The 27,363-nt window shown below is 43.8% G+C and overlaps 1 protein-coding gene across 1 annotated transcript in view; it reads right to left on the reverse strand.

Annotated features, from left to right (window-relative positions):
- Positions 1–876: 876 nt before the first annotated feature.
- The window catches only part of LOC147663281 (zinc finger and BTB domain-containing protein 49-like), a 107,639-nt gene continuing 81,152 nt past the window's right edge, over positions 877–27,363 (reverse strand). The window contains exons 7-10 of the mRNA XM_086950560.1: positions 19,188–19,349; positions 2,941–3,721; positions 1,869–2,820; positions 877–1,645 (exon numbers count right to left, since the gene is read on the reverse strand). Coding sequence (XP_086806686.1) covers positions 3,171–3,721; positions 19,188–19,349 — 713 coding nt within the window. The 3' untranslated portion in view covers positions 877–1,645; positions 1,869–2,820; positions 2,941–3,170. The remainder of the gene's footprint in view (positions 1,646–1,868; positions 2,821–2,940; positions 3,722–19,187; positions 19,350–27,363) is intronic.

The raw sequence follows: 27,363 nt of genomic DNA on the forward strand, positions 1-27,363 counted from the left end.
GGGGTGAGGTCAGGGTTCACAGACCTCCCTCTTAATTGCAGGAATATGCGAGACGGTGATATGTCTCATAGGTGCAAGTTTTAAGGTCTATGTTCTGAGGGTACTTTATGTTCTTGTATTTACTTTTGGGTAAGGATTTTTATGTTTTGTTTTCCATTCTCATGTTTTAGTTTTCTGCTTCTACCGGTGTTCTTATATTCTATTGGGTTTGCTTATATTTGTGTAAGGGAGGGTGATGTGTTATGATGGAACATTATCTATTCGAGTTCTATTCTTAGAATGTGAGGCTGATAACACTCCAGAGAAGTCAGTTGACCCGGATTCCTTGAAGTGGATTGACGCCAGGTTGTGTTTCTACAATAAACCTTCAGTTGCAACTCAGCAGCTGTCCCGTGGTTCCTGTGAGGCTACTCACAACAATATTCTTTTAACTCCTTTGTTGTGTACATAGGAAGCGTGTGGGTCTTTCAAGCTTGTACCCTCTAGAGCTGTTGAACTTTTCAACACACACTAACTTGTCGTTCTGATCAATCAAAGTACCTATGACTTGCTGACTAGCCCAGTTTTTCTTCTCTCATCTGCAGCCTCTGATGGACACTGCCGCTTAGACTAAAAGTCCAGGACTACAAACACTCGCAACTTGTGGCACATTTCTCTCACAGGTGAAACTGTTTGAAGCTAACAAGCATTGGATTTTCCTGCTGCGAGACTTGTCTTATACAAAGTTTATAAGCAGAAATTATTTTGCCCAACACTAGACAATGCATGATGTGCTGGCTCCACTTTAACAAATTTGTAAGAAACATGCTACCAATAGCATATAATGCTATAATGAAAAATACTAAAATAATAATAACATCATGTTTCTTGACGCACTGACTTTACACAACAATTTCATTTTGGAAGTTTGTCTTTAATCTTGAAAAACAAGAGCCCAATAAAGTTTACCAACCATGAAATCAAAACGATCAGTGTAGTCATCGCATACCGAAGACCCTGAACACTAAAGATTCAATGAATCATCAGCATCATTCAAACACATTTACATATTTTCCAGGCATTCTTTCAAAAAGGTAAAGCAATTCATGAAACGTATAACGTGAAGGCAATAAATCCTGAATGGGCAACGACGTGTACAGGAGGCAGTATAGTGAGTTTTTATTATTAAGGGGATAGAAAGATTAACAAGCTGTGCATTCGAAAAGCAAGAATATTATTAATTTTAACATCCATCCATACTAATATAATAAAGAGAGAGCCCAAACGTTTGAGGCGGGTAATCTCAGGAACCACAGCACCAATCACAACACCCAATACAGCGTTGGAAAGGGCAGTTGCAGCAGAAAGACATAGGATATGCTGACGCCCACCATATACATTTAAAAGGTATAATAACCGTGCCAGTAAAGTAGTCCCAGGTGGGCGTGTCTCTGTTGTGCTGTGGGCGTGTGCTGGGGCGTGACAAACGCTGGGGGCGTGTGGTACGTTCCGTCCTTCATGCCATGTCTCATATCCTGTGCTAATCCCACCCTGCTTCCTTTAAATACCCCTGCACCCCATAATCATAACCCACCCTTACTCCTTAAAATACCTCAACACCCTTAAACACTAACCCATCTTAACCCTATAAATATACCCTGTACCCCTGTACCTCAAACCTAGCCCTGAACCCTAAAAATACCACTGTACCCCAAAACGCAAAGCGAAACCTCAACCCTAAAATACCCCTGCACCCCAAAACCCAAACTTGGCCCTGAACCCTTAAAATACCCCTGTACCCCAAAACCCAAACCTACCCCTGAACCCTAAAAATACCCCTGTACCCCAAAACCCAAACCTAGCCCTGAACCCTAAAAATAACCCTGTACCCCAAAACCCAAACCTAACCCTGAACTCTAAAAAACCCCTGTACCCCAAAACCCAAACCTAGCCCTGAACCCTAAAAATACCCCTGTACCTTAAAACCCAAACCTAGCCCTGAATCCTTAAAATACCCCTGTATCCCAAACCCCAAACCTACCCCTGAACCCTAAAAATACCCCTATACCCCAAAACCCTAACCTAGCCCTGAACCCTAAAAATACCACTGTACCGTACCCCAAAACCCATACCTATCCCTAAACCCTAAAACTACCCCTGTACCCCATAACCCAAAGCTATATCTGAACCCTTAAAATACCCAAACACCCCAAAATATATACCTTAGTACCCAAAACATATACCACTATACCCATACTTACCTTATCCAAACATTTAAAAAAAACATGCTTTTACCATTCATGCATTTACAACGAATTTCGTTGTAAATGTATGCATGGTAAAGGCATATAAAATGTAATGCCATGCGTTATAATGGCATTGCGGAGTCATGGTACTTTCGTAATGAAAGTATGGGGAGTGATGGTATGCGGAAAGAAAGTTACGGAATAATGGGTGTTTACCCTCCCCCGGTAAGTACATTGATGGCACGGCGGCCCACATCTCCAGCAACATACTCCTATTTTTTCACCACTCATTTGAAAAATGCACAGGTCTCTCTCATTGATGGCCAGCACCGACATACACTTTTAGACGCACCACCCGCCACAAGTTCTAGAATTGCGAACTTTAGAGCTGGGGAGCTACGTTCGAATCTCGGCATCAGCTCAACATCCTGTGATTCCAGGCAAATCGCTTTGTCTCCCCGTGCCTACCACAAATGAATGTGTTCTTCTGTAATGTAAATTGTGCTCATGCCATGTTGTCGAGTTCGCGCTATATAATATTGCAAGGATAAATAAAGTAGGGAAACTCGAGTTCACACACTACTGAACGCGCACTCTGAAGTGCATCAGCAGTGCACTGTGAATCGGAGCATTTCACAGGCCTGTCACAGATAAGAAATGCTATCAAAACGAAATCCTACAAAACAATATACTACTAGCCGGCAGCAATTCATACCCGGACAACGTCGGGATGGGCTGCTAGTAAATAAATATAGACAGACTACACCTTTTGAAAATATACATGTGCTTTCGTTGTGCCTCCTGACCATTACAGTTTTAAAATGCTTACAGGCTTTACTCAGTTCCACTCTGCCCCGTCATTCAAATTCAAGCAGTATGCTGCAGTAACAAGGCCCTTTAAAGTTCCTAAAAGCCAAGGTAGCTTTTCTATTGCTTAATGGAGCATTACAATTCATTACAATTCATAATTGCCATGGTTGAACGAACAATAGACATACTGTCAGATTGATATGGTTCATCTGAAGACTGAACTTCAACTTCTTCATAAACATAGGACTGAGGAGGTGGCATTTGCTGTGTAGAAGAAGACTTAGGAACCTTATTATCTTTAAACCGCAGTTTCTCGGGTTCTGAGATATTGTGGTGTACAGTCATAGATTGTATTTTACAGGGGGATCCTGTAGGATTTCCATTAAATTCAGTTCTTGAATCTTCAGGCATTTTAACTGACACTGGTAGCAATGTAAGCGAAACGTTGTGTGTGAATGAATCACCATTCTGAGACCTTTCTGGGTCAGAATTTTCCATTACTTGAGAAAATTCCTCCAATGCAATAGTGGAGTCACTCTTGTTGGTTTTAAAGTGTGTTCTTTGGTGTCGTCTTAATACAGCAGAACGAGAGAAACACTTATTGCATGTATCACACGTGTATGGCCTTTCTCCGGTGTGGGTCCTCATATGTCGGCGTAAATCACCAGACCCTCCAAACCGTTTTGCTACGGGATAAAAAGTGACATTAGATGCTTATTCTGAATAACAGCAAACCTTTATATCCATTAGATCAAAAACGTTGGGTTGAGAAAGCTTACATCCTGAGTCTACCACAATCTGATCAAGAAGATGTTCCTGGGGGAACGACTGAAAAAAAAGTCATAAATATCTAATTTTAATTATTAATACAAAACACTTTCAGCAAAAATAAGCAGCTAAAGTTAAGGTGCAATATAAACGTGAAATGTGTCATTGAAATTGGTCATCCCATTCTAACAATGTAAGCTAATGACTACATCACATTTCATTTCACTTCAACTCAGTAGTTGTACTTATACAGACACCTTTATTCCAAGTGTGAAGCAATTGCTTTGTTTCAAATGTTCTTATTCAGAGCATCAGCTCTTGCTAAGCATCTCATATTCTCTGCCATTCTTCTTTACTTTTAGTGTAAATATATCTACCTACACGTGTGCCCCTAAAAAAACCTTGACAAGTCAACATAATTCTACAGGGCGGGAGCATGCGAGCTATCTACAGGAGTACCCAACCCTGAGGTAAGTGTGAATACAGGGGGACTCTCCTTGCCTCCCACTATTTTTAGCAATGGTTAGGGGTAAACTCGTATACCAGAAGAGTACAGTCAAGGTGTTAATTTGGAGCCAGAAAGAGTGGTTATGACACCTTCCTATCTCGGAATTCGAGGTGAGAGATACATAAATATCTATATTCTGGGATCGGCAGAGTCAGAAAGGCCGGCGTGACCCCGAACGAGTGGCGCATATACAGTGGCAGCCATTTTAGTTAGCCATTTGCTACCACATGCTCGCCATGTGCTCTGTCCTCCCTCAGTGTTGACTGCTCTTGTAATAACCCTAGAAACAAACTATATTCAGCATCTTCCACCTTCGCACATGCTCAGTTGAGCTTGTAGCTGTCCTTGCAACTGTTCCTAGTCTATAAATGTCAGGATGTGTTTGCCAAAAACAGCCACTGTTAGCTCCTCCCACTTTGTTGAGCAAGCAGATCTTGTATGCCCACATTAGTCATTTTGCATGCATACATGAGCCAGGACTGCCCCTTGGTCTTATGCTGACTATGCAACCCTAAGCATATATATTGCCCAGTTTTCAGTACTCCTTAGAATGCCTCATTCAGTTGCTAAGGCTCCTGTGTGACGTAGTCCACCTCATCTGAGGTGAATAAATGTATTCTTTTTATATTATAGCTTCTGTGCCAATTTCTTCTTTGTTGGTTTAAAAGGACCAAGTGTTAGTAAGACCCCTGAGCAGATTTGTTGTTTTCTTCAGTGAGAGACATCAAAAATAAAAATGAACGCTCCCCAGTGGCCCAACACATACTAACAGCCCACCCAGAGCAACCAGGAATAACATTTCATGCACTAGATCAGGTAAAAAGTGATGTCAGAGGGGGTGATAGGACCACCATATTGAGACAGACTGAGGCGTAGTGGATTTTTCAATTGAGAGCAGTTACGTCTGGGCTTAATTGTAATAATAAGTTTCATAATTTTTTGTAAAAAGGAAAACAAAAATGTGCAATGCTCATTGCAAAATTTCAGTTATGAAAAATATATCACTGTGACGTATAATGTTAAACATTGTGGACACAGGATGTGATCTCAAATATTGCTGAAATAATACTGTTCGCCAGTGATGCTGTTAAAACAATGGTTTTGTAAACAAGAAACAAAATTGAAGACGTAACATTAAAGAATTGGTGTATAGACCCCTAGATAGAATTTGTAATAGATCTATAGTTATGGATATTTAGACCATTAGAAGGATGACATCAAGAAAATCTAACCACTTGTGGGGTGAGTTATATGCCATAATACGCATTTACATAGCGTGCAGAAAAAATAGCGGGAGGAATGTTATGGTTGAAAGAGAACAATTATATAAAAATTGACTACCCTGGGGCTTATAACATTAAAACCGATCTGTGAGACGTCACAGTCATAAAAAACTTTTATGGCTTCTTGTGAAAGTAGAATCGAGGGATTAAAATTGTTAAAATGTGTTTAAATACGCACCAAAATACACTCAAATATGGCACCAGTCTGTGTAAGCGAGGACATTAGGACTCTCACAAGCTAGTTGAATGAGAGGCAACATATAGAAAGCAAAGCAATGTGTAAAACATTCAACAAGACGATAGAATCAAGTGCAGTTATTCGTCTTTCATTTTCAGCTGTTCAGAGCATGCAGATGTTGAAACCAGCCAACGCGTTTCACCCAAACATGGGCTTCTTCAGGGCAAAGAATAACAAAGGTTTATTTTCTTTCCGCGATGAAAGTAATCCTTCAAGTGTAGTCAATATTACAATGATAATCATATATTCTAATTCAAAAATCAAGAAGCTCTCGGATAAGAAGGGGATTCTCACTGTGTAATCTCGAATTCCCTAAAGGGCAGCGAAGTGTCAGAGGAGCTGTGTCCGGTGGCTGTTGTCTTTCAAAGTAGCGTGACATTAGGACTCTATACTATGAGGCGAACAATATAGATACATTGAGTGGATACATAGTTAACCCATGCAGAAGTAATATAGACTGAGATAATTCGCATATGTTGTAAGGATTTGTTTTATATATTTACTTCAGCTTGAAACTTAGTTGATGGCGTCATATTTAAGTAAATAAAAGTAACGTATCCCAAAATGTGGCCCCTGACGCCGTACGTGGGTTGCGTGTTGTTGGACCCGGCCCGTTGGGCAGGTTCACCCCTAGACTTTTTGCTTTTTCCTAGCCTGTTTATGGAACCTGGTGTTGGTGATTTTAGGCCTCTGCGCACTTTTTCACTGTGGTACAGTGTAAAGTGCTTGAGCTCTCTGTATGTGTGGTGAGTGACCTGCCCTCCCATAGGAATGAATGGGGAATATGTATGCCCATGGTAGTTCCTGATGTGTGGGGAGTGCAGGGGCGAGCTTGGTGTGTATGAACTCGTGAGAGTGAATGCTGCAAAATGATGTATGCGGCATGACTGTGTCTAGTCTAGAAGTACTACTTTTGGAAGTTGGCATATTTGTGTAAGTTGGTGCTAGCGTGTGATTGGCTGGTGAGCCTGGCCCAGAGTGCCTGGGCCTGCTTGTGGATTGACTGTCTGGTTTGAGGATGACAGGGGCTAGAGAGCCCAGGAGGTTGTCTGAAGTCAGCCCATGGATGAAAGGCAGCATCTGCTGCCAAGGAAGTGGGAGGAGATTAGCACCTGATAGTGAAGGGCTGTTCCTGTGTGACTACAAAGCTGGCTCCACCTCCCGCTGGGTGACTGTCACCTCTGTCCCTGATACTGACAGGACTTCCCTCTAAACCAGTCTAGCTGGTTCTCACACTGCCTGCTTCAAAGGACTTCAAAAGACTTCAAAGGCTTTTCTATGTATAAGAAGGGGCTGTGTCTCCTTCCAACTTGTTCTTGTTTCTGACTCTAATCTGCCAGGGGCATGCTGCTGCTGGGGCTCAGGGGAATCCCTGGGCCCTACCCAGCTCCTGGACCTCTGATGGACTTCCCTGGACTCCTGGGGGACCCCTCTGCCTTGCTGGGCTGATGGGGGGGACTTTGCTTTACCCCTGGGAATCTCTGGGACCTTTGCAGCATGGAGAAGCTGCATTTTCCTGTGAAGGGCGCTTGTGTTGGATTTCTAGCGCCTGGAAGCCCTGTGCTTCCCCCTGAGCGCCTGGGAGCGCTCTGCCTGTTTTCTAGCGCTTTGGAGCGCTTTATTTTCCCCAAGCGCTTGGGAGCGCTTTTATCTGGACTTCCTAGCGCTTTGGGAGCGCTTTATTGCCCCATAGCGCTTTAGAGCGTTTTATTTTGATTATAGAGCTGAGGAGCGCTTTGCCCGCCCTGGCGAGTGCCCACCTCGCTTATTTTTAATTTCATTTAACTTCGGCTGCCCACGCCGTGATTGCTGCTGCCCGGGGGCCTGAAGGTGACCAGAGGCTGCGGGGAGAATCACGAAGGGGCCGCGACCTGATTGGTTGCTGCCTGGAGGCTCGTCGAAGAAGACGCGCTGTGATTGGCCGCTGCTGTGGGCCTGTTCTGGTGAGCTGCGCATCCATTGGAGGAAGTGCCGCCGCGTCATCGAAAGCTGTCCCGGGAGCCGCGCTGTGAGTGGCTGACCCCAGGGTGCTGCTGGAGGCTCGTCCCAGGGGCCGCGACGGGATTGGCTGGCTAGGCAGAAGATGAGGCCAGCCCGGGGAAGAAGGACGAGTGATGGCGGCTGGTCTGCAGGGCTCCCGTGAGCGGAGGGAGCCCTGCAGCGAGAGGAGCGGCCTGCAGACACGAGCGGAGGGGGCGCGAGGCACATTGCCGGTGCCTGCCCCCACCGCGAGGCTCCCCGACTGGAGGGAGAGCCCGAGGAGGAGAACCGGCGAGCGCCTGACCGACCGGTGAGTGGGGCCGGAGAAGGGGAGGGGTGCCGGGACACATTGTCGGTGTCCCCCCCACCCCCAGTAGCGCGAGCTCGCGCTTCATGTCAGAGGGAAGCCATGAGGGCTTCATGGGCGGCCCCAGTTGGCAGTGGGTCGCCCCAACGCGAGTCAAGCCATGAGGGCTTCAAGGGCGGCCCCGGTTGGCAGTGGGTCGCCCCAACGTGTGTGAGACAAGAGAGGCTCGGGGGCCATTTTTATGACGTCGAGCCCCAGAGGGGGCTCCAACGACCCCACAGTTGTTCCAGAGCCTGCTAGGCTCAGGGGGGGCAGTTTATTGAGGAGTCAGAGGGCTCCAGAGAGATATTTGTTTAAGAGCCTGTGTGGCTCAATGTGGCGCAGTTTGTGCTCAAGGGGCACCCCTTCAGTTCAGAGCTCCTGCCACAGTTTCTGTGATGTCTCCAGGTGCCCAGCACTTTGTGGGCAGCTGCCACGTTTAGGCTTTTGTACTTTGGACTGGCGCTGCATGGCAGCGCGCCCTGACATTGGACCCAGGGCATCCTTGGCCCACAAGGCCAGTTGGCCTAGGGACTGCCACAGGTAGTGGCTTATGTAATGTTGGCGCAATGTGATTTCTATGCTTTTTAATAGTTATTGCTAATGTGAGTTTTTGCGCTATTGATTTATTATGCACCTCTGAATGTGTTACTGCATCATGTGTCTTCCTTTCCATGCGCTGCTCCTCTGAATGGTTAGTCATCATGTGTCTTCTTGCGCTGCACCCCTGAATGTATTTTATTGCATCATGTGCTCTATTCTTAACACCTCTGAATGTTTATGGCGTCATGTGTTTCGCCTTATTACTCCTCTGAATGTGTTCATGCATCATGGGTAAGGTGTTCTCATTTATACCCCTAAATGTGTTTATTCTTAGGTGGTTGTCTTTTCTACTCCTCTGAATGTAGGTTTATTGCATCATGAGTAATGTATTCTTTCTTAGACCCCTAAATGCTGTGTGATACTTAGGCGGTTCTTCTTTTCTTAGTACAGGTGGTCCTAGTAAGGTCCTGGTTCCTGTTACCAGTGGTTACTGGTTGTTATCTTTGATTATTATTTTATGTTTGTTTATTATTTCTTATTCTAGAAGTGCTATATCTGAATATGACAGTGGCCCTTGTGGCCCTGTCTTGTGTACATAATCCCTGTGAATATTGCCCGTGCCAGTTAGCACAATGTATATGTGTGATTTTATCTGATGTGTTTTTACAATACAAAAGTTATTTTTATAATAACCTTGTGTGGAGTCTCTTTTGTGGTGTGCCTAGTATGTTGTTGCTGTTGTGCGCTGGCGCAAATGCTTTACACATTGCCTCCAAGTTTAGCCTTACTGCTTGAGCCAAGCTACCAAGGGGGTGAGCAGAGGTTATCTTGGCGTGTGACTTCCTTGCCCTGACTAGAATGGTGGTTTCTGCCTGGCTTTGGCGTCAGCCTTAGCCTACCAGAAATAGCCAGTTCTAACATTGTTGGTCAGCGGTGCGGATTTGGACATGTGTTTGCGCAGTGCCATTGCGACAACTGGCTACATTACAAAACTCTGCAATTGTTTTTTTCAGATAGTCACATGTTTGGGATTATTGTTTTTGATTTTTTTCCTCAAGAATGTCATTTTCAAATGTGTTTCTGCGCTTTATGTTTAGTGGCAGATGAGAGAAATTGACAGGGCGGGACGCCATTAGAGGGGGAGGTTCCCATAGATTAGGAATCGTTTGCTGGGTCCCGTGTCCAATCCCAAATCCTGTCCCTGTGTGGGTAGATGGAAGAGAGGGAGTGTGAGGAGAAATGACTAGCTCAGGAGGGTGGTTGTTCTCTGAGTGTAGTGTGTGTGTCTGGATTCCTCAGTGTGGTAGGATCCAGTGGTGGCAGCTTTAATGTGTCCAGTGTGTTAATTCCCATTCCCCGCTCCAAGAGTTTGGTACCTGTGTCACGTGTGGTCAGGTTGAGTGATCAGGGGTGGTGGAAACTGCCTTACCAGTCCGAGGGGGGGTGGGGGGGGGGGGAGTGTGCGAATGAATGATGTGCTGAACTGGAGGAGTTGGTGTGAGTTTTCTTTTTGTTAAAGAGCTTGCATGAGAGGTGTACCTCTGGTGGTGTGCAGGAGGTCCTGCAGAGGAACTGGACAAGAAGGTGGATGTCTGGCAGTGTGCTAGATGTCTTGCAGAGGCATTAGGGAGTGGTTCCAAAAGGAGTGGTTTGTGTATCTGATGATCCTGTGAAGGGCAGGAGGTTACTGTGTAACCCAGTTAGGTCCCAGTAGTATGGTAGGGGTGTAGGGGCTCACGCCCTGTCTCAGTGGAGGCTGAGTGAGTGTGGGACGGTGTGTCCCACGTTGGCCTGAAACCCTATCTCAAGGCCTGGAGGGTTCCCTAAAGGAGCGCCAGGTCAGGGGCCTAAGCTGTACATAGGTCATTTGAGGAGGATCTTCCTGTGTCTAGAGGACGGGGAGTGTCTGTAACCAGAACTCCGGCGGTCCTAGTGTTGGGCAGTACCGCTTCTAAGTGGAGGGTGCAGAAGTCCTGGCTCGCTGAGCATTTGACCGTCTAGAGTGCTTGACCATTTGTGGGGCCTCTGGAGGTCGTTCCCCGAGGAGGGGGGAAAGCCAGGTTGGGGTGTGGCCTGACCTGGAAGGAGTACTGGAGGAAAGTGTGTCACTGATACGCCGCTGGCGTGTGCTCTGTCTAGCCTGGGACATACTGAGAATCACCCTGTGAGAGGGAGTAGTGGAGGAGAGTGTGTCGCTGATACGCCGCTGGCGTGTGCTCTGTCTAGCCTGAGACATACTGATACTGGAAGGGGGTGCAGAGGGACGGTGTCCTTACTTCTGACCCCGGTGCAACCTGAGGGTTTAGATCTTAGGTTGGGAGATTAGGAAACTTCTAGGTCAAGAGGAATCTCCGCCAAAGTGGATCAGCTGAAGAGACTGAGGGGGCTGCCCTTGCTGTGTGTTCTGGGGCTCACCTGCAGTTTGTTGTTTCCACCAAGGTAGAGGGAAGGGGGCTTTGCTGTGTGCTGTGTCCACCCACCTGCTTGAAGAGGGACTGTGCTGTGTGCTTTGTACCTCAGAAGTGGAATAGTTTCCAGGTGGTAGACCAGTGATGGAGTGAGGTCCTGATCTGGTATTTGTATTTGGTATTTGGTGATCTGAGATTTTACCAACCAGAAGTCCACGGAGAGATCTCAACCCGCAAACAAACGTACAGATGGTAACTTTGTTGAAAGAAACAATTTCAGAAACAGCGGGTAACCAAGATCGGATTGATGCCAATAATCCTGATGTAACCGTGGCCGTCCCAGGATGTGAACCATCCCTGCAAATAACACCGGTAACTACGGTGGGTGAACCCGTACAGAATAACTTGGCAACACAAGTGGCTGTTCCCACATCAGCAGACTGTATCATAAACCTCTCAAACCATCAGATGTCCCCTGCAGAAAGGAGTGTCCTCAACAAAGGTCTCTCATTTGTGCCAAGCCATCGACCAGATTCCTTTACAACAAAGTTGGAACTACAGAAATTTTTCCGTAAAGTAAGGCTACAATACTACTTCGGAAGAAATGAATACAACCCAAAGATGGCTGCAACACCATTCAAACCGCCATCTACCTTCACTCCAGGTTCATATTGCATGAGCCAAAAGATCTTGGCATTCGAACAGATAGTGATGCAGGAAGTAATGAAAAGCATTGAAGAGAGACAATACATACGATATAACCTCACCAGGGAGGAAGCACTTGCACTCAAAGAACTCAGTAACAACACCTCCATCATTGTGAAAGCAGCAGATAAGGGTGGTGCTGTGGTCTTGCAGAACACGGAAGACTACGTGGCTGAGATCAAAAGCCAGCTGTCGGTCGCTGAAAGTTACCAGCCTATACCAAGGGACCCTACTTCCAGCATAAAAGCATTGATAGAAACACTAGCGAAGGAAGGTGTCAAGAAAGGATTCTTGAGCCAACCGGAAAGAGACTTCTTGATCAAGAAGGAGCCCCGCATTCCAACAATATACACCTTACCCAAGGTTCACAAGAGGTTGAATAACCCACCTGGAAGACCAATAATATCTGGCTGTGGTTCGGTGTTGGAACCAGTAAATTAATTCATCGATCACTTTTTACAACCACTGATACCCGAAACAAAATCTTATGTGCGTGACTCAATGCACATCATTCAACTTCTGGAAGGGCAACCATATGATGAAGCTACGCAGTTCATTGTTACACTTGATGTCTCATCGCTGTATACATCGATACCACAAGACCATGCAATCAAAGGCATCCATGACATACTGGAGAAACGTCCTGCTCCACACTGGATACCTACACCCTTCCTGATTGACCTCCTTGAAATTGCCATGAAACGTAACTACTTCGTGTTCCAACAGCAATTCTACCTACAGTGCAAAGGGGTAGCGATGGGCGCGACTTATGCCCCGAGCCTGGCAAACTTATACATGGATCAATACGAAGAGCGTCATCTATATACGGAAGAGAACCCATTCATTGATTCCATTGCCATATGGAAACGTTATATCGATGACGTGATAATGATTTGGACTGGGTCAGAAAATTCCCTACAAGAGTTCTTCCTATGGCTCAATGCAAGAAGTGTTGACATACAATTCACGATGAACTATGACAAGAAAAGCATTGCATTTCTGGATCTAGTCTTCAAATCAGAAGAAGGAGTAATAATCTGTGACCTATACAGGAAACCCCTTGAAAGAAACACTTTGCTGAAATATGACTCGCATCACCCACGTAATCTAAGAGACAATCTGCCGTTTGGTCAGTACCTACGGATCAGACGCAATTGTACAAAGAAGGCAGACTTCTTTAAGGAATGCGAGACCCTCACGGAACGTCTACGTGAACGTGGATATCCAGTAGGACTCCTAAAACGAGCAAAGAAAAGAGCCTGGTACAGCCCGCGAGAAGAACTTCTGAACCCAAAAGACAAAAATTCAGAATCTGTTGGCTTGGTTTGTGTCACAACCTTCCACTCAAAGAGCAATGTGGTAAAAAAGACAATAAAGAAATATTGGAACCTGGTGGCATCTGAACTAAACACTGAAACCACCCCATTGTTTGCATTTAAAAGAGGGAGAAATATAAAGGACAATGTAGTCAAAGCTTTCTTAGAACCACCGAGACCACTAACTCTCAGAGATCACTTGGGCCTACCCCCTGCAAAAGGTCATGTAAGATGCGGAACTTGTAAGGCTTGTCCAATGTGTATGGATGGACCGTCATTTACTTACAACAACAAAACTTACAACTTGCCTGTCCTGACAAACTGCAACACCTCCAATGTCGTGTATATCATCCTCTGTCCCTGCAACAAACCCTGGGTAGGACAAACAACACAAAAAGTAAAAACACGCATACTGCAGCACATGAGCAGGATCCGTTGCAAAGTACAGGGTGCGCCTATGGTGGATCACTTCCTCACCAGCAATCATGACCCCATAAACATGCGCTGGCGCATCTTGGAAAAAATCATTGTGAACCCAAGAGGTGGCTCCTTGACCACCACACTGAGCAGAAAAGAATGTAAATGGATCCATACTTTGAATTCTGTCAGTCAGGGATTAAATGAACATGAAGAAATCTCGAAACAGATGGCGCTACTTTAACCAATACATGTTTAATTTAGCCCTGTCATGCTGTCACATACATGTCGCTAATCCACAAAGTATGTTATTTCCAACAGTGTAAACATCTTGTAATATCATGAACTGTGTATTATTGATGTATGTAGTAGCTTAATCATTCTTCCCGCTCTTTATCCTGACCAGAAATATCACGCCCCGCTCTTTCCGTTACTTAGCAACCAGACGCACCTTGCGTCCTCGAGGAGATAGACTTCACGTTGCCTTAAGCTACGCCTCTAATCTGATTGGCCACGCTGACACTGGTCTAACATCCGGTTTTGGGTTGCTTGGTTACAAGTATACTTAAACGTTCCAGTATGAGCTTCCCAGTACGAGCTTTTCCCACGGACAGCTCGGTTGGCGTGTAAACCCAGATCGCCTTTTGACTACATCGCGGAGTATTGATCGCTGATGTTACTAGACCAAGGGTAAGTCCCTGCCACTGGATACAGAGTCACATCCCATATGATAGGACTCCGTCCGTGATCCGTTAGTTCGGATTTACGGCCAGTTTTTAAATTCACTTAGGCACGTCCACAGGTTAACACTTGTCACCTAGGCACAATAATATCCTCATTATGTCTGGATCAATCAATATATGATCCTAAACAAGCCTTTAAATTTTTAGGTTGACCAACGGGCTACCCTCTGGAAGAAATCACGCCTTGACCGATCCCTCGTAAGTAACCATAATGGGACTCTCGTCAATCTTGTTTTGACGTTTTGTACAAGCATCTCTCTGATACATATCCCTTTCCTTCCAGCCCCCCCCTGTCTTGATAAAGACCCGCCGCGACCACCAACTGGGGCGCATCCAGGGTCGAAACGTCGACGCTCTAACATTTGGCCAAGTGAACTCCAGGAATATGGACCTTAACCACTGATTTTCCTTGGAACTTTTACTAATACAAAACTGGCCCTTTAAACGACAGAAACCACATCGTTTATAACCTCCCCCGGTCCTTTGTTTGAAATTCTATTGTAAATAATATGGTTTTGTAAGTAAGTGTCACCAATCAAATGTTGCACTTGTCACCTGAATCACTAGTCACTATTCACGTAATTTTAAGTAATTGTTTGTAATGTAGTGGAATGAAGTAATTCCCACTTTAATTCTTTTTCTTCTACCTGTTTTTAATAATATAAAAACTTTTACTATCAGAGAGTTTTTGCTTGTTTGTGTGCGTTGGAGCTGTTTTCAGCCCACTCCAAGGAAATTGTCTATACCCGACAGAACCATCAGTTTGTGCAACAGCAGGGAAGTTGTTGGAATTCATATCCAATACATTAGCGCCCCCTACAGCAAGTCGTTCTAATGACTTGTGATGTAAAGGTATTGCGTACTAACAACGCAGTCGTTGGAACAACCATGTTGTAAAAGCACTGCGTTGTGACAACAGCATTGTAAACGCTGTTTCCACTCTCCACCTCAGGCAATCACTATTGCTGCCACAAATCAGGAAGGACCTCAACACCTGGCTCTTCGACTGAACTGCAGAACTACACACCCTCCACACTCAGCGCCTTGAGACCCTCACATGTGGGTAGTCGAGATTATAAGAAACCGGATTGATTGACATGCTGCAGTTGCCAGGATTCTCAATGTCTCTCCTCTAAGTGTCTGCTTTCTTCTCTCATCAATAGTGGCATCTATTCTTCAGCACCACATTAGCCAACGCCTTGGATGAGGGGCAAAAGATCCTCCTCCCCCTAGTGGCTATCATTTCACAGGTTGGGCACTGGCGCCCTAGATATCAGGCTCCGGACACTCTCAAGTTGGGGCTGTATCTTTATTCTAATGTCTGGTCTCCGACCAACCCCTTCACATCAATCAGGCTTTGAGCAATTCTTCTCAGTGTGGGTCAAAATTTTACATACAATGTGTGTTTCCTCTAGCATCTAGAAGGCCAATTTTTCTCCGGAGCCAGGTTCTCTGCTTCACCTTCTGCTCTCGGTCTCATCTAACTTAGGTTGAGTTAGGTTCAAATTCATGTTCATCATTGATGGAGCAAGGTTTCATACGTAAAGAAACTTGCTTGGATTTAATTCTCTTGAATGATATATAATAATGTAACCAACATGTTTTGTAAATACTAATAATTGCATTACACAACATTTGCTTCATCTAGGGGAAGCTTTTGAACATGCTTTACTAACAAGTAATCCGAGTGTCTAATGTGGCTGACAAAAAACATGGGAATCTTCTGAGTATGCGTCTACTGCATCTATGTAGTATGACGTCTTTGGTTTTGGTGGGAAATCTTTGCAGCTGCTCAGTAGTATTAAAGATGGCCGCTTTGAATCTCACATGTTAATGCCCATGCTACGTTTCAAACTAAATCTTGCTTGTCTTACTAAACTGCTAATGCAATAGCTAAAATAAATTAAGGAAATTAGAGTAGGAATAATTGGTATACAGTGCATTCATTTATTTTCATAGTCTAACATGTTATTCTTTTACTTTATCATTAGTTCGTATTTGGACCTGGAGGGTGACTGAAAATCGCCATCTTGTCTTGCTTTGCGCAATCGTACTCGACTCTGTCAAACTCCGCATTGTGACATTGAAACAAAGCTAAGGACACTTGAAGGAGAAAAGCGCCAGGGAACAGCACCTCTTGACCCAAAGAGTGGGAAGAATTCGACAAAATGTTCCATACATTGTTGATGAAATTGATTCTGTGTGGTTTGGGAATTAAAGCATGGGAAAATAAGTAAGTGGAGGGAGCATAGAACAATTAACGTTACAAAAATTACATTACATTTGTATGGTGTGATGACCTCTCCCCATCCCATGACCTCTCGTCCAATCACCAATAGGGAATAAACAAATATTGAAACATTTGGGGGTGGTACATACACTGAGAATAGTATAACTAAGGTAGGCTCAGTCAGTTAGATTGCCGGACTTGTCACCGAACTATCACCGAACCATCGTTGCTGCAGAAGACGCCGGAGGCCAAGGAGGTCAAAAACGCTGTCCGAGAACTCTGACAGAAGAATCGAGGAGTAGAGACGGTGAGAAAGAAGAGCCGGAGAGATTGCTGAAGGAGAAAAATCTGTCCATCCACAAGGGGGAAGAATCGAGGATTGTAGCACCAGAGAGGGGTGTAACACAGGTGTTGCACTTAGAAGAGGTTACCTGTCCGGTCCTGCAGCTGTTCTGAACTGATGGCTCCTGACTACTAGGGAGTCACTTTTCCAGCTCCTTGGAAAGGGGTTGGTCCTCACACCATTCTAGGTAAATATAAATCTGTGTGGTATGTCCTTGTACCGTTTTCCTTTCCCACCCATCCCAGGTACCGAAGTCATGAGATTTTACTACATCTTTATGTCTTTACTTAGATCATTATTTCTTCTTTAAAAGTTTGGTGTATGCCATGTACTGGTATTTGACTCACAAGAGTATTGCATAGATAAAGGTTTTAAAACTCTCCCGAGTCTGTGGTCATTCATTATGCTAACAACCTGGTCTATTGACCAGAGGAAAATTGAGAACTAAGGTGATCAGGTATTGATAAGAAATGGTGTACAGGTATAATTCAATATAAGGTAAATATAATTCCTCATCACCAAAATGATTGCCAGCTTATTGTATGAATGTTTTATGGGCCTAGGTGAGAATGGTATATTTAGAATAAACCCAAGCTGGTAATTTCGCTGCATCATCCTCAAGTGGCAGGTTTAAAAGATTGTATAAAATCTCTGGCCTGAACCTTAAAAGCGGGTACAACGTCTGAGTACCAGACAGGCATTTATCTGGTTGCAAACTGTCTGCTGTATCTAAGGCACAGTGTATGCCTTTTTGCATTAAAGTGGTTGCACTTTGATTGTATGGCTCAGCAGACATTGCAGAACCTCCTCCATTTCATACCACTAGTGGGATTTTCTGTGTCAGTAGACAATGTATTCATATCCTGCTACAGCTATCATTAATCTACACGCCTGCCTTGTGTGACTTGCCATGACAGTGATGGGTCTGTGTTGATTAACAGTGGCTTTGCAAGCAACTTCGCTTACCCACCGGCCCAGATACCTACAGCCCCATAGACATATCCTGCCCCTTACAAGTCAAGCTTGACAAAAAGATATTCTGGGTGTGAAATGCCAGATGGGCAACACATTTCAGGTGTAAAAGAGAAGTGAAGTAGAAATAGACATCTTGACAGATGGAAAATGAGCCGGAAACTCTACTCAATTTCTAGGTTGTGCTGCACTATACTGGCTCCTACCTAACATTTGGACAACTGGTTTTAACGAATGTCGCACAGTAGCAGCGAGGAGGCCATAACTTTATCAGCCTGCTGATCTTAGAAGGCATTAACATTCTCAGTAAGGGCAGGACTTGGAGGTGTCCCCTCTAAAGACGACAGGAGGAAAGAAAGCAAAGGGAGAACATTGTTCATATTAACTTTTGGAGGGGGAATAGGGAACTGTGAGAATGGAGAAAACTATCAAGCAATCAATTACTTCTAATTTGCCAGGGGGTAATAAAAAATGTCTGCACTGTAGAGCCACTAATTTAGCTTGCATAGGAGTTACAATGGAATTTAAGGCTCCAAATTCAAGTGAAATTAAATATGGTGTTACGAATCATAGGAACTATGAACACAAAGTGTAATATATCCTAAACCTCTTTCAAGGTAAGCTGGACTTTAGTCAAGGCCTTTTTGGTATCTGAAATGAACGCACATGCTAAACCTCCAGTGACTGCAGGGGAGGTGGTTGCTACTCACATGAGGGCTGTACCACTAATTCCTGTAGGAAGCCTTTTTAAATTAGATTTGGGAACCACCTGATAATAGACCCTGGCTTCAATCATTGAATCATGGTATTGGTCCAAACCATGCTCCAAGGAATTTGGGAAATTTGTGCAAATGTTTACGGTAAAGATCAAACAACTTGGGACCCTTTTCTGAGTAGGCTTACATGCAAATGTGAAAATAATAAACATTAGAACATTGGACTGTTTGAGGCTCCATTGAAAACAATGGAGTAGCTCCAGGCTTATAATGGCTGGTATAAGCCTGGAGCTCCAACATTCCAATGCTTCTTTGTTCACAGCTCTGGCTGTGAACAAAGCCTTCAGGGAGCCTGATGGGATTTCAATCACCTCGCGTACCTAAAGCCTTTGTTTAATTTGTTAGAAAAATCCTACCCTTAGTGGCCGAATGTTCTAAAAGCCCTTCATAGCAGGGCTATACCGGCTATTAAGACCCGGTCCCTTGTTCAAGTCCCTCGCCTTCGTCTCGGGCCTTTTACGCAGGAGCGGGCCTTTAACAGGCGGTGTAGCCCGATACGGCGGGCTATAAAGCAATATGAAACTGATGAGGGATTGTTATGTAAGTTTATTCATGCATGAAAATATCACTACTCACCACAAGATGAACAGCTGTACGGTCTCTCCCCCTTGTGTCTGATCCCATGCTTTAATAACTTCTGATGCATATTGAAGGATTTTCCACATTCATCACAAACAAACACTTTATCCGTTGTATGAGTCTTTTTATGCTCTGTTAAATTGCTGAAATTACTAAATCCTAAAAGAACATATAATATATTAGTCTCTCATAAATACATCAATCCTATTTGTTTAGCAACCACACAGTCGAGACATGAGATAATGAAAAATATAATATGCTAGAGATGAAGCTCACCAGATATTTCCAATAATGCTAATCACTGTTGGGTACTTAGTTATGTGGACTGTAATGCGGTATTTAGCCACTTCTTCCATATTAGAGTACTTGCACCACGAAATTAAGTTAGTCGTTGAAACAAAAGTCAATCACTTAACCCACTTAGTTTACCCACTTGGCTGCTAGGCGTTCCCCCCCCCCCTGTGCTGGAAATTGCCATTTTAGTGGCACCATGACGAGCTCAGCTCGTCATCAGCACACGACACCCGTGGGTGATGACGAGCTGAGCTCGTCATCAGCATCAAAGGGGTTAAACACACGATTGAGCATCTCAATCATAAAATACTTCATGTAAATAGGGGGAGCAATATGTGCATTAAAGAGCAATATGTATAGAATTATGAAGTTAAAAATGCCCAGCCACGACTCTGAAACAATCAATGGCAAAGTCAAAAAGTATTTCCCTTCAAAGGGAAGTGCACACATATTTGCTTTGACAGAACTTATTTGCAATGGTAGGAGAAAAAAAAACCAATCCAAAATGGATACCGATGTGCCACGACATATCAGCATGCAGGACAGGCCATCTTGGAATGTGTTTACTGAAAAAGATGAACTTTTCCAATGCCGCCAAAGCACGTGAAGGCATTGTAATGCAACAACGGCCATTTTGAAAATGTTGTTTTATTATGAGAAACATAATTAAAATGATGCAAGTGTGAGCACCCAACTTAAAATGGCTTCTGTGATGAAGAAAAAGCATTCCAAGATACACCTCAATGCTTGTGTAAGCATGCATTGTGATTCATCATGGACATTTTCATTTTTGTTTTTCAAGTTTAATTTTCTGTTTTAAAATGAGAAACGGCCATTGTAGAGTGTTACATTAACAAAAAAAAACCTCAAAATAAAGTACACACATTATTAAGTGCAAAGCAAATAAAGCAAGTGATCCAGGTGCAATGTGCAGCTGCTTACACCTCAAACACAATTGTTAGATTCTGTAAAAAGTTGTTTAAAAAAAAGCGATGCAATGGGAGCTTGGGATCTCATTGTGAGCAGGTGGAAGATAGAGAAAATACATTTGCTCCCAAGGAGTGATAAATCATATAGGCTCTACGCACTAGACAAAAACAAGAATAGGGACGTGAGCCAAGAACTCAGAAGCACTGATCTGGGACAAACACAAAGCTATGCAATCATGAACAAGAAGCTAATCCAAAGCCTGCTTAATACATACTGTATTGTACGTAATGGAAAACAGACAACATGCAGCTGAAGCAACTCAACAATAGTTAAAAGTGGCCACTCAGCCCCGACCCCAGCTTCAACCATTTTAAGTCCTTAACCTTTCGGACATGGTTCCGTGTATAATATGTTGGACTCCACCTAAGGACGAGTTTGAATGTCAAACTTGTAAACAATTTTGAGAGCTGAAATATGCATATGGTCAACTTGGCGATTTTGGCTATAATTTAGAATGATTTGTCATAGAGATTATCTATCAGTGACAGTATAGCAAAGGTATTTCGTTGTAATGAGAAAGAGATAATTTATGGAAACAAACTAATTATAAAAGCTAGATGAGATGCTGGATTTGAGAATCTGAATTATGTGCAAGAGCCCTGTGGAAGTGGCGGTATTCCGTGAAACATGTTTTAGCTTGACTCAACATAAATCTTTTGGTGGCGCCTATATAGCGCTTGCCCTGTTAGGCGATCTGTTGTAGGTAGTTTATGGAGGGCTGACGCCTCCCATACTTTAGACTGGCTTTTGTCTGCGTCCTTTAAAAATGGTAGCCTACAAATGGCTAATGGTAAGTGCATGTCCCACCTTTTTTCGCACGTAAACTTCCACGGAGTATTGCTGCGGGAGCAAGCAGCAGTGCACATGCTGGCTGCAGTGGCAGGACACACACTTTGCTCCCACAGCGAATCTTCCGCCCATTAGTTCCACCCCCTCCCCGGGTCACTCCCACCCGTCACTTTCCAAACTGTTTCCCCCCGCGGATCTGCCAGTTTGAATTGTTGCTTTAAATTAACAAAAAAAAACACACATTGCAAGTCCTGCATCTACAGGTCCCGTGGGCCACGCTGCGACCCTCTGGTGTCACTAAATAAACAAAGAACAAGTGCAACTATGCTGCTTTACTTGGATCAGACGGCGCCTTCTGTTCTTCCAGGCAGGTATATCATTGGTCATTTGTCCCCAACAAGCTTAGGTTGTTTATGTCTGTGCCCGCAGAGGGACCGTGGCACTGTGCCCCTTAGCTTGAGCAGGTGGCACGGTGCTGCAGGTTGTTTTTGTGGCCGAAGTCAATGGGGAAAGACTTGATTTCATGGCTCTCCTTGGCTGTGGTGCCCGAGGCCACTACTCTGCTAACGGGGTGTGATCAATTGTGATAATCTCACACATCGGCGCAAGTGTATTGTGGTGTTGATATCAGAGTATGAAGAGCATTTAATTTTTGGAAGTCCGACACCCATGTGTATGGGAAGGGCTGTATCATGTGTGGCGGGGTGCACACATAAGTGCCAGGCAGACAAGACACTAGGTTGCTGCCAGGTCAGTATCATAGCAGCCCAATGATAAATTCATGCCAGTGTGAGTAACTATTAAATACGGCAATGTATTGCGGGTAAATCTTTGTCCTTTCCTATGGGAGATAACGTAGCTGCTGATCCCCATTTTATTTTGCCGCTTTATATAGTGTGAACTTGACCCGATGGTATAAGAGCGTTTTACATGAGCACCAGTTGCATTACCTTTTTGGAAGAGTCGAGACTGCTCGCCCACCCTGGGTCTCACGGAGGGAATCACCCATTCACCTGGGAGCCTCGGCAAGGAAGAGCCTGTTGCAAGAAACCTCATAAATTTAAGTTTCTGTGTTAAATATGTGTGCGTTTTTTATGAACTTCATTGGATGCCGGTGTCAATTTATTTCTTGTTTGTTTGTGAGTACTGCTGATGGAGCGGGGGTGAAAACAAAAAATGTGGTATACCCCTCATGAAGTCACCTTCCCATAACTGTAATATGTATTAATCGTGTGGTTTTAAATTAACCAACGTAGAATAGAAAGCACACACACAAATACAAGTGGGATACTAATTTGCTTGTGTTGCAAACCGTAATCCATTAATTATGTGAAACAGTTTTACTAGTGCGGAAATGCTATACTCTAACGAAAGGCTATGCATGTATGCTTCTTAAAAGTATAATTGTGGCTGAAATGACGGAGAATGGTAAGAAATCAACGCATCTATGTGGCTTTTAAGCTAGATAACCACAACAGGGTGAACATAGAATGGGGGAAGGTAAACAGAAGGGTTTTACTTAGAAATCTAACATTTAATTGTGTTTGTTTCTCTGATAGTTCCCGCTATGGCCCATGCGGCCTATTAAAACATGGAGGGTTTGTGAGAATGTCTTTCTACGCATGCACAACTGTGCTCGACAGAGGTGCAAGCAGTCTGTGCCTGTGCGGCTGGTGTCAAGGTCAGAGTGGCCTGAAGAGCAGAATGGTGCCAAGTTAAGATGTCCTTTTGTGAGCCTGGGAAAGTACAGAGAAGTAACAAGTTAAGGGACAAGGGTGAAAGAATACAATACCGAACAATCAGAACTTTATTGTGCTTAGAACTGTGACTAGGCGGAAATATGGACAATGAGGAGATGAGGTTATCCTCATCCACCCCTTGAGTGGACCAATGAGAATTGAATGCAGACCCTAAAAGTTTCAAATTTTAGTTAGATAGTTAGGGGAAAAGGGTATAAAAGAGGTTGTTTAGAAGAGAGAAAAAAGTTTGCTTTTGAATTACTTTTCGCACCACGACATGCTGTCGGACTGATCGATTTTTCCTTGGTGCAAGACTTGGAAATTTTCCAGACTTTAACTTTTGACAGGTCGGAGTCCTGATGGGTGGTGAACATCGAGAAAGAATAGAGAGGCTGTTTTTGGGAACTCTGCTGTTCTAATCCTGATTTCTATTGCCGAGAAGATTGGTAATATGTCTTTGACTTATTTTTCTGAACTATTCTGCTAATAAATGTAAACTGTTTGAATTTAATTTTCTTTTTATTTATGTGAATTAATAAAATGTTTAATTGAATTCGAACTAAAGGTTTAATAAAGTAAGGGCATGCTAGTAGATATAAAAATGTTTAAATAAAAATGAAATAAATGGAGAATTAAGCTGGTCTTGTTGTCCATTTATTAACTTTTAGTAGCTGATCCATTGGCCAAACAGTGGGGGTGTCTTGAATGTTTTCTCGAGAAAAAAAACCACGGTAAGATCTAATAAAATGCATATATATATATAATGTACAGAATTTAGACTAAATAGATGAAGTAGGACACTCCGATAGTCCAGCAGCTCATCCTCTGGTTTTCACTGACCTTGGGAGCAGGGTGATTTGTATGAATGAGTGACTCGCGGTATCATGGGCCCCACCGACGAGTAAAGTGTGATAGCTCCTAGGATATATAGAGATGGTTTGGAGGGTTGTTTTAGAGCAGCGCTGGATCAGTGCTGCAAACAGATTGGTCTAAGCACACAGACCTGGGTGAAGTACCGTGAACTAAATGTATCCCTGACACCCCAGCTCCTGAGGTTCTTAAGCTATTAAAGTCTTAGTGAGAATGCACTGACATTAAAAAGGGACAGACTTGAACTTTACATTGAAATGCCTTAAGATGTACGAGTGAATTTAACTAAAAATAATTAACGTTATAATAAACGAAATTATATGAGTTATTCAAGTTTAAAGTTAAGACCAAACGAAACCACTAGAATTAGCAACAACGCTCCTAGCGTAAACTGTGTTCAACTTTCGATTTGTCCTACAGTTAACATTGAATTGAGCTGAAGGGGCACGTGGAAGACAGAAGGTATGGGGGGATTTATTGTTACAGTTTTATGGCCCCAGCCATTTTGTACAAAGGAATAGAGTTTTTCAGTGAGTTAGGCTTTTCAAAAAGAGAGCCGGTGGGTGGGAAAAGTAAATACCTGAGTTTTGTGGTTCAGTCAATCTTGCCAGCCGAGTTATACAGAAGCATTACAAAAATCCATGGTTGGCTTCCTTCCCCTTCGTGGGTGTATGTGACTGGTTATAAAAATGCATCCCAGCAGTATACCGATGTCACGGGGGGCAGACTTCGGTGTTCCGCCGCCCCAACCGAACCTAACTTGCTCTTTTTGATTGTGAGCTGTGTTAGCTCTCACGGCTCCGCTTCGAGATCTTGTGACCCCCGCCGTGTGAGCCAGCACCTGTGACCAACGTCCCTCCCGGCTTTCCAGACCGCTCGTGCTCCTCTGCTGCGGTGTGCGGGGGAGGGGGGGGTCGCCGTGACCCGGTGCTGCCTTTGCTGCCGTCGGGACCGACCACCGACCAGTGTCCGGTGCTTCTCCCGCTTTCGCCCTGGTGTCCGCTGCCCCGCTCTGATTCCTCTGCTGCGGCGGTGGTGCAAAGGGGTGGGGGAGCTCCGTTGTCGTCTTGTTCCGATGTTGTTGTTGTTGCCCCCTTCGGTCCTGGGGTGTCCGCTGAGGTGTCTCCCTGGCTCCCGATCTCCGCGTCTGCCTTGGAAGAATTAAGCGCTATTCGTTATGATGTGAAAAGAGGAGCGCATGGGGGTAATTACATTTAGGGAATGTGCAAGACTTGAATAAAAAGTAAAGGCCATCTTGCATCCTTACATATACATTTCCTAAAGAAGCACCTGTTGAGTTATATTCTCTGAAGCTCCGTGCCGCTCCAGTAGACTGACAAGCCGTGTTTGATGTTGCGAAAATACAGTTTTGAAATCACCTTTTCGTCTCGATATTCCACAGAACAAGCCATGCCTGGACTTTAAAAGTGCACCAGCGCCAGATCGGCATTTGCAGCAGGTTATCGAAATATTAACCGACCCTACAAGTACAACGGTGTGTAAACGCGATTTCGCATGTTAAATTTGCAATGGGTGCTCTAGGAGTTTTTTGTGTCTAATTTACAAACCAGGGTAAACAGGAGCGAAAAAGTGTAGGGCGCTACTTTGTTACTGTTTTTGCGCATCAAGTTATTGGGTGCCCTGTTATCTTCAGCTACAACTCCCCCACATAGAGATAAGATTCCCAGCTAGACTTGAGCTCTGGTTGCTTGAACAGAAAGTGGAATCTCTTCCCCAGTGCTCAGAGCAATAACAGCAAAAAGAGGACTATTCTCTCTTTCTCCCAGCCTGCTTAGCAACAACTCGCTCGCCCACCCTGGGTCTCACGGAGGGAATCACCCATTCACCTGGGAGCCTCGGCAAGGAAGAGCCTGTTGCAAGAAACCTCATAAATTTAAGTTTCTGTGTTAAATATGTGTGCATTTTTTATGAACTTCATTGGATGCCGGTGTCAATTTATTTCTTGTTTGTTTGTGAGTACTGCTGATGGAGCGGGGGTGAAAACAAAAAATGTGGTATACCCCTCATGAAGTCACCTTCCCATAACTGTAATATGTATTAATCGTGTGGTTTTAAATTAACCAACGTAGAATAGAAAGCACACACACAAATACAAGTGGGATACTAATTTGCTTGTGTTGCAAACCGTAATCCATTAATTATGTGAAACAGTTTTACTAGTGCGGAAATGCTATACTCTAACGAAAGGCTATGCATGTATGCTTCTTAAAAGTATAATTGTGGCTGAAATGACGGAGAATGGTAAGAAATCAACGCATCTATGTGGCTTTTAAGCTAGATAACCACAACAGGGTGAACATAGAATGGGGGAAGGTAAACAGAAGGGTTTTACTTAGAAATCTAACATTTAATTGTGTTTGTTTCTCTGATAGTTCCCGCTATGGCCCATGCGGCCTATTAAAACATGGAGGGTTTGTGAGAATGTCTTTCTACGCATGCACAACTGTGCTCGACAGAGGTGCAAGCAGTCTGTGCCTGTGCGGCTGGTGTCAAGGTCAGAGTGGCCTGAAGAGCAGAATGGTGCCAAGTTAAGATGTCCTTTTGTGAGCCTGGGAAAGTACAGAGAAGTAACAAGTTAAGGGACAAGGGTGAAAGAATACAATACCGAACAATCAGAACTTTATTGTGCTTAGAACTGTGACTAGGCGGAAATATGGACAATGAGGAGATGAGGTTATCCTCATCCACCCCTTGAGTGGACCAATGAGAATTGAATGCAGACCCTAAAAGTTTCAAATTTTAGTTAGATAGTTAGGGGAAAAGGGTATAAAAGAGGTTGTTTAGAAGAGAGAAAAAAGTTTGCTTTTGAATTACTTTTCGCACCACGACATGCTGTCGGATTGATCGATTTTTCCTTGGTGCAAGACTTGGAAATTTTCCAGACTTTAACTTTTGACAGGTCGGAGTCCTGATGGGTGGTGAACATCGAGAAAGAATAGAGAGGCTGTTTTTGGGAACTCTGCTGTTCTAATCCTGATTTCTATTGCCGAGAAGATTGGTAATATGTCTTTGACTTATTTTTCTGAACTATTCTGCTAATAAATGTAAACTGTTTGAATTTAATTTTCTTTTTATTTATGTGAATTAATAAAATGTTTAATTGAATTCGAACTAAAGGTTTAATAAAGTAAGGGCATGCTAGTAGATATAAAAATGTTTAAATAAAAATGAAATAAATGGAGAATTAAGCTGGTCTTGTTGTCCATTTATTAACTTTTAGTAGCTGATCCATTGGCCAAACAGTGGGGGTGTCTTGAATGTTTTCTCGAGAAAAAAAAACCACGGTAAGATCTAATAAAATGCATATATATATATAATGTACAGAATTTAGACTAAATAGATGAAGTAGGACACTCCGATAGTCCAGCAGCTCATCCTCTGGTTTTCACTGACCTTGGGAGCAGGGTGATTTGTATGAATGAGTGACTCGCGGTATCATGGGCCCCACCGACGAGTAAAGTGTGATAGCT

The sequence above is a fragment of the Lissotriton vulgaris genome, unplaced genomic scaffold (genome assembly GCF_964263255.1).
Source record: "Lissotriton vulgaris unplaced genomic scaffold, aLisVul1.2 SCAFFOLD_586, whole genome shotgun sequence".
Lineage (NCBI taxonomy): Eukaryota > Metazoa > Chordata > Amphibia > Caudata > Salamandridae > Lissotriton > Lissotriton vulgaris.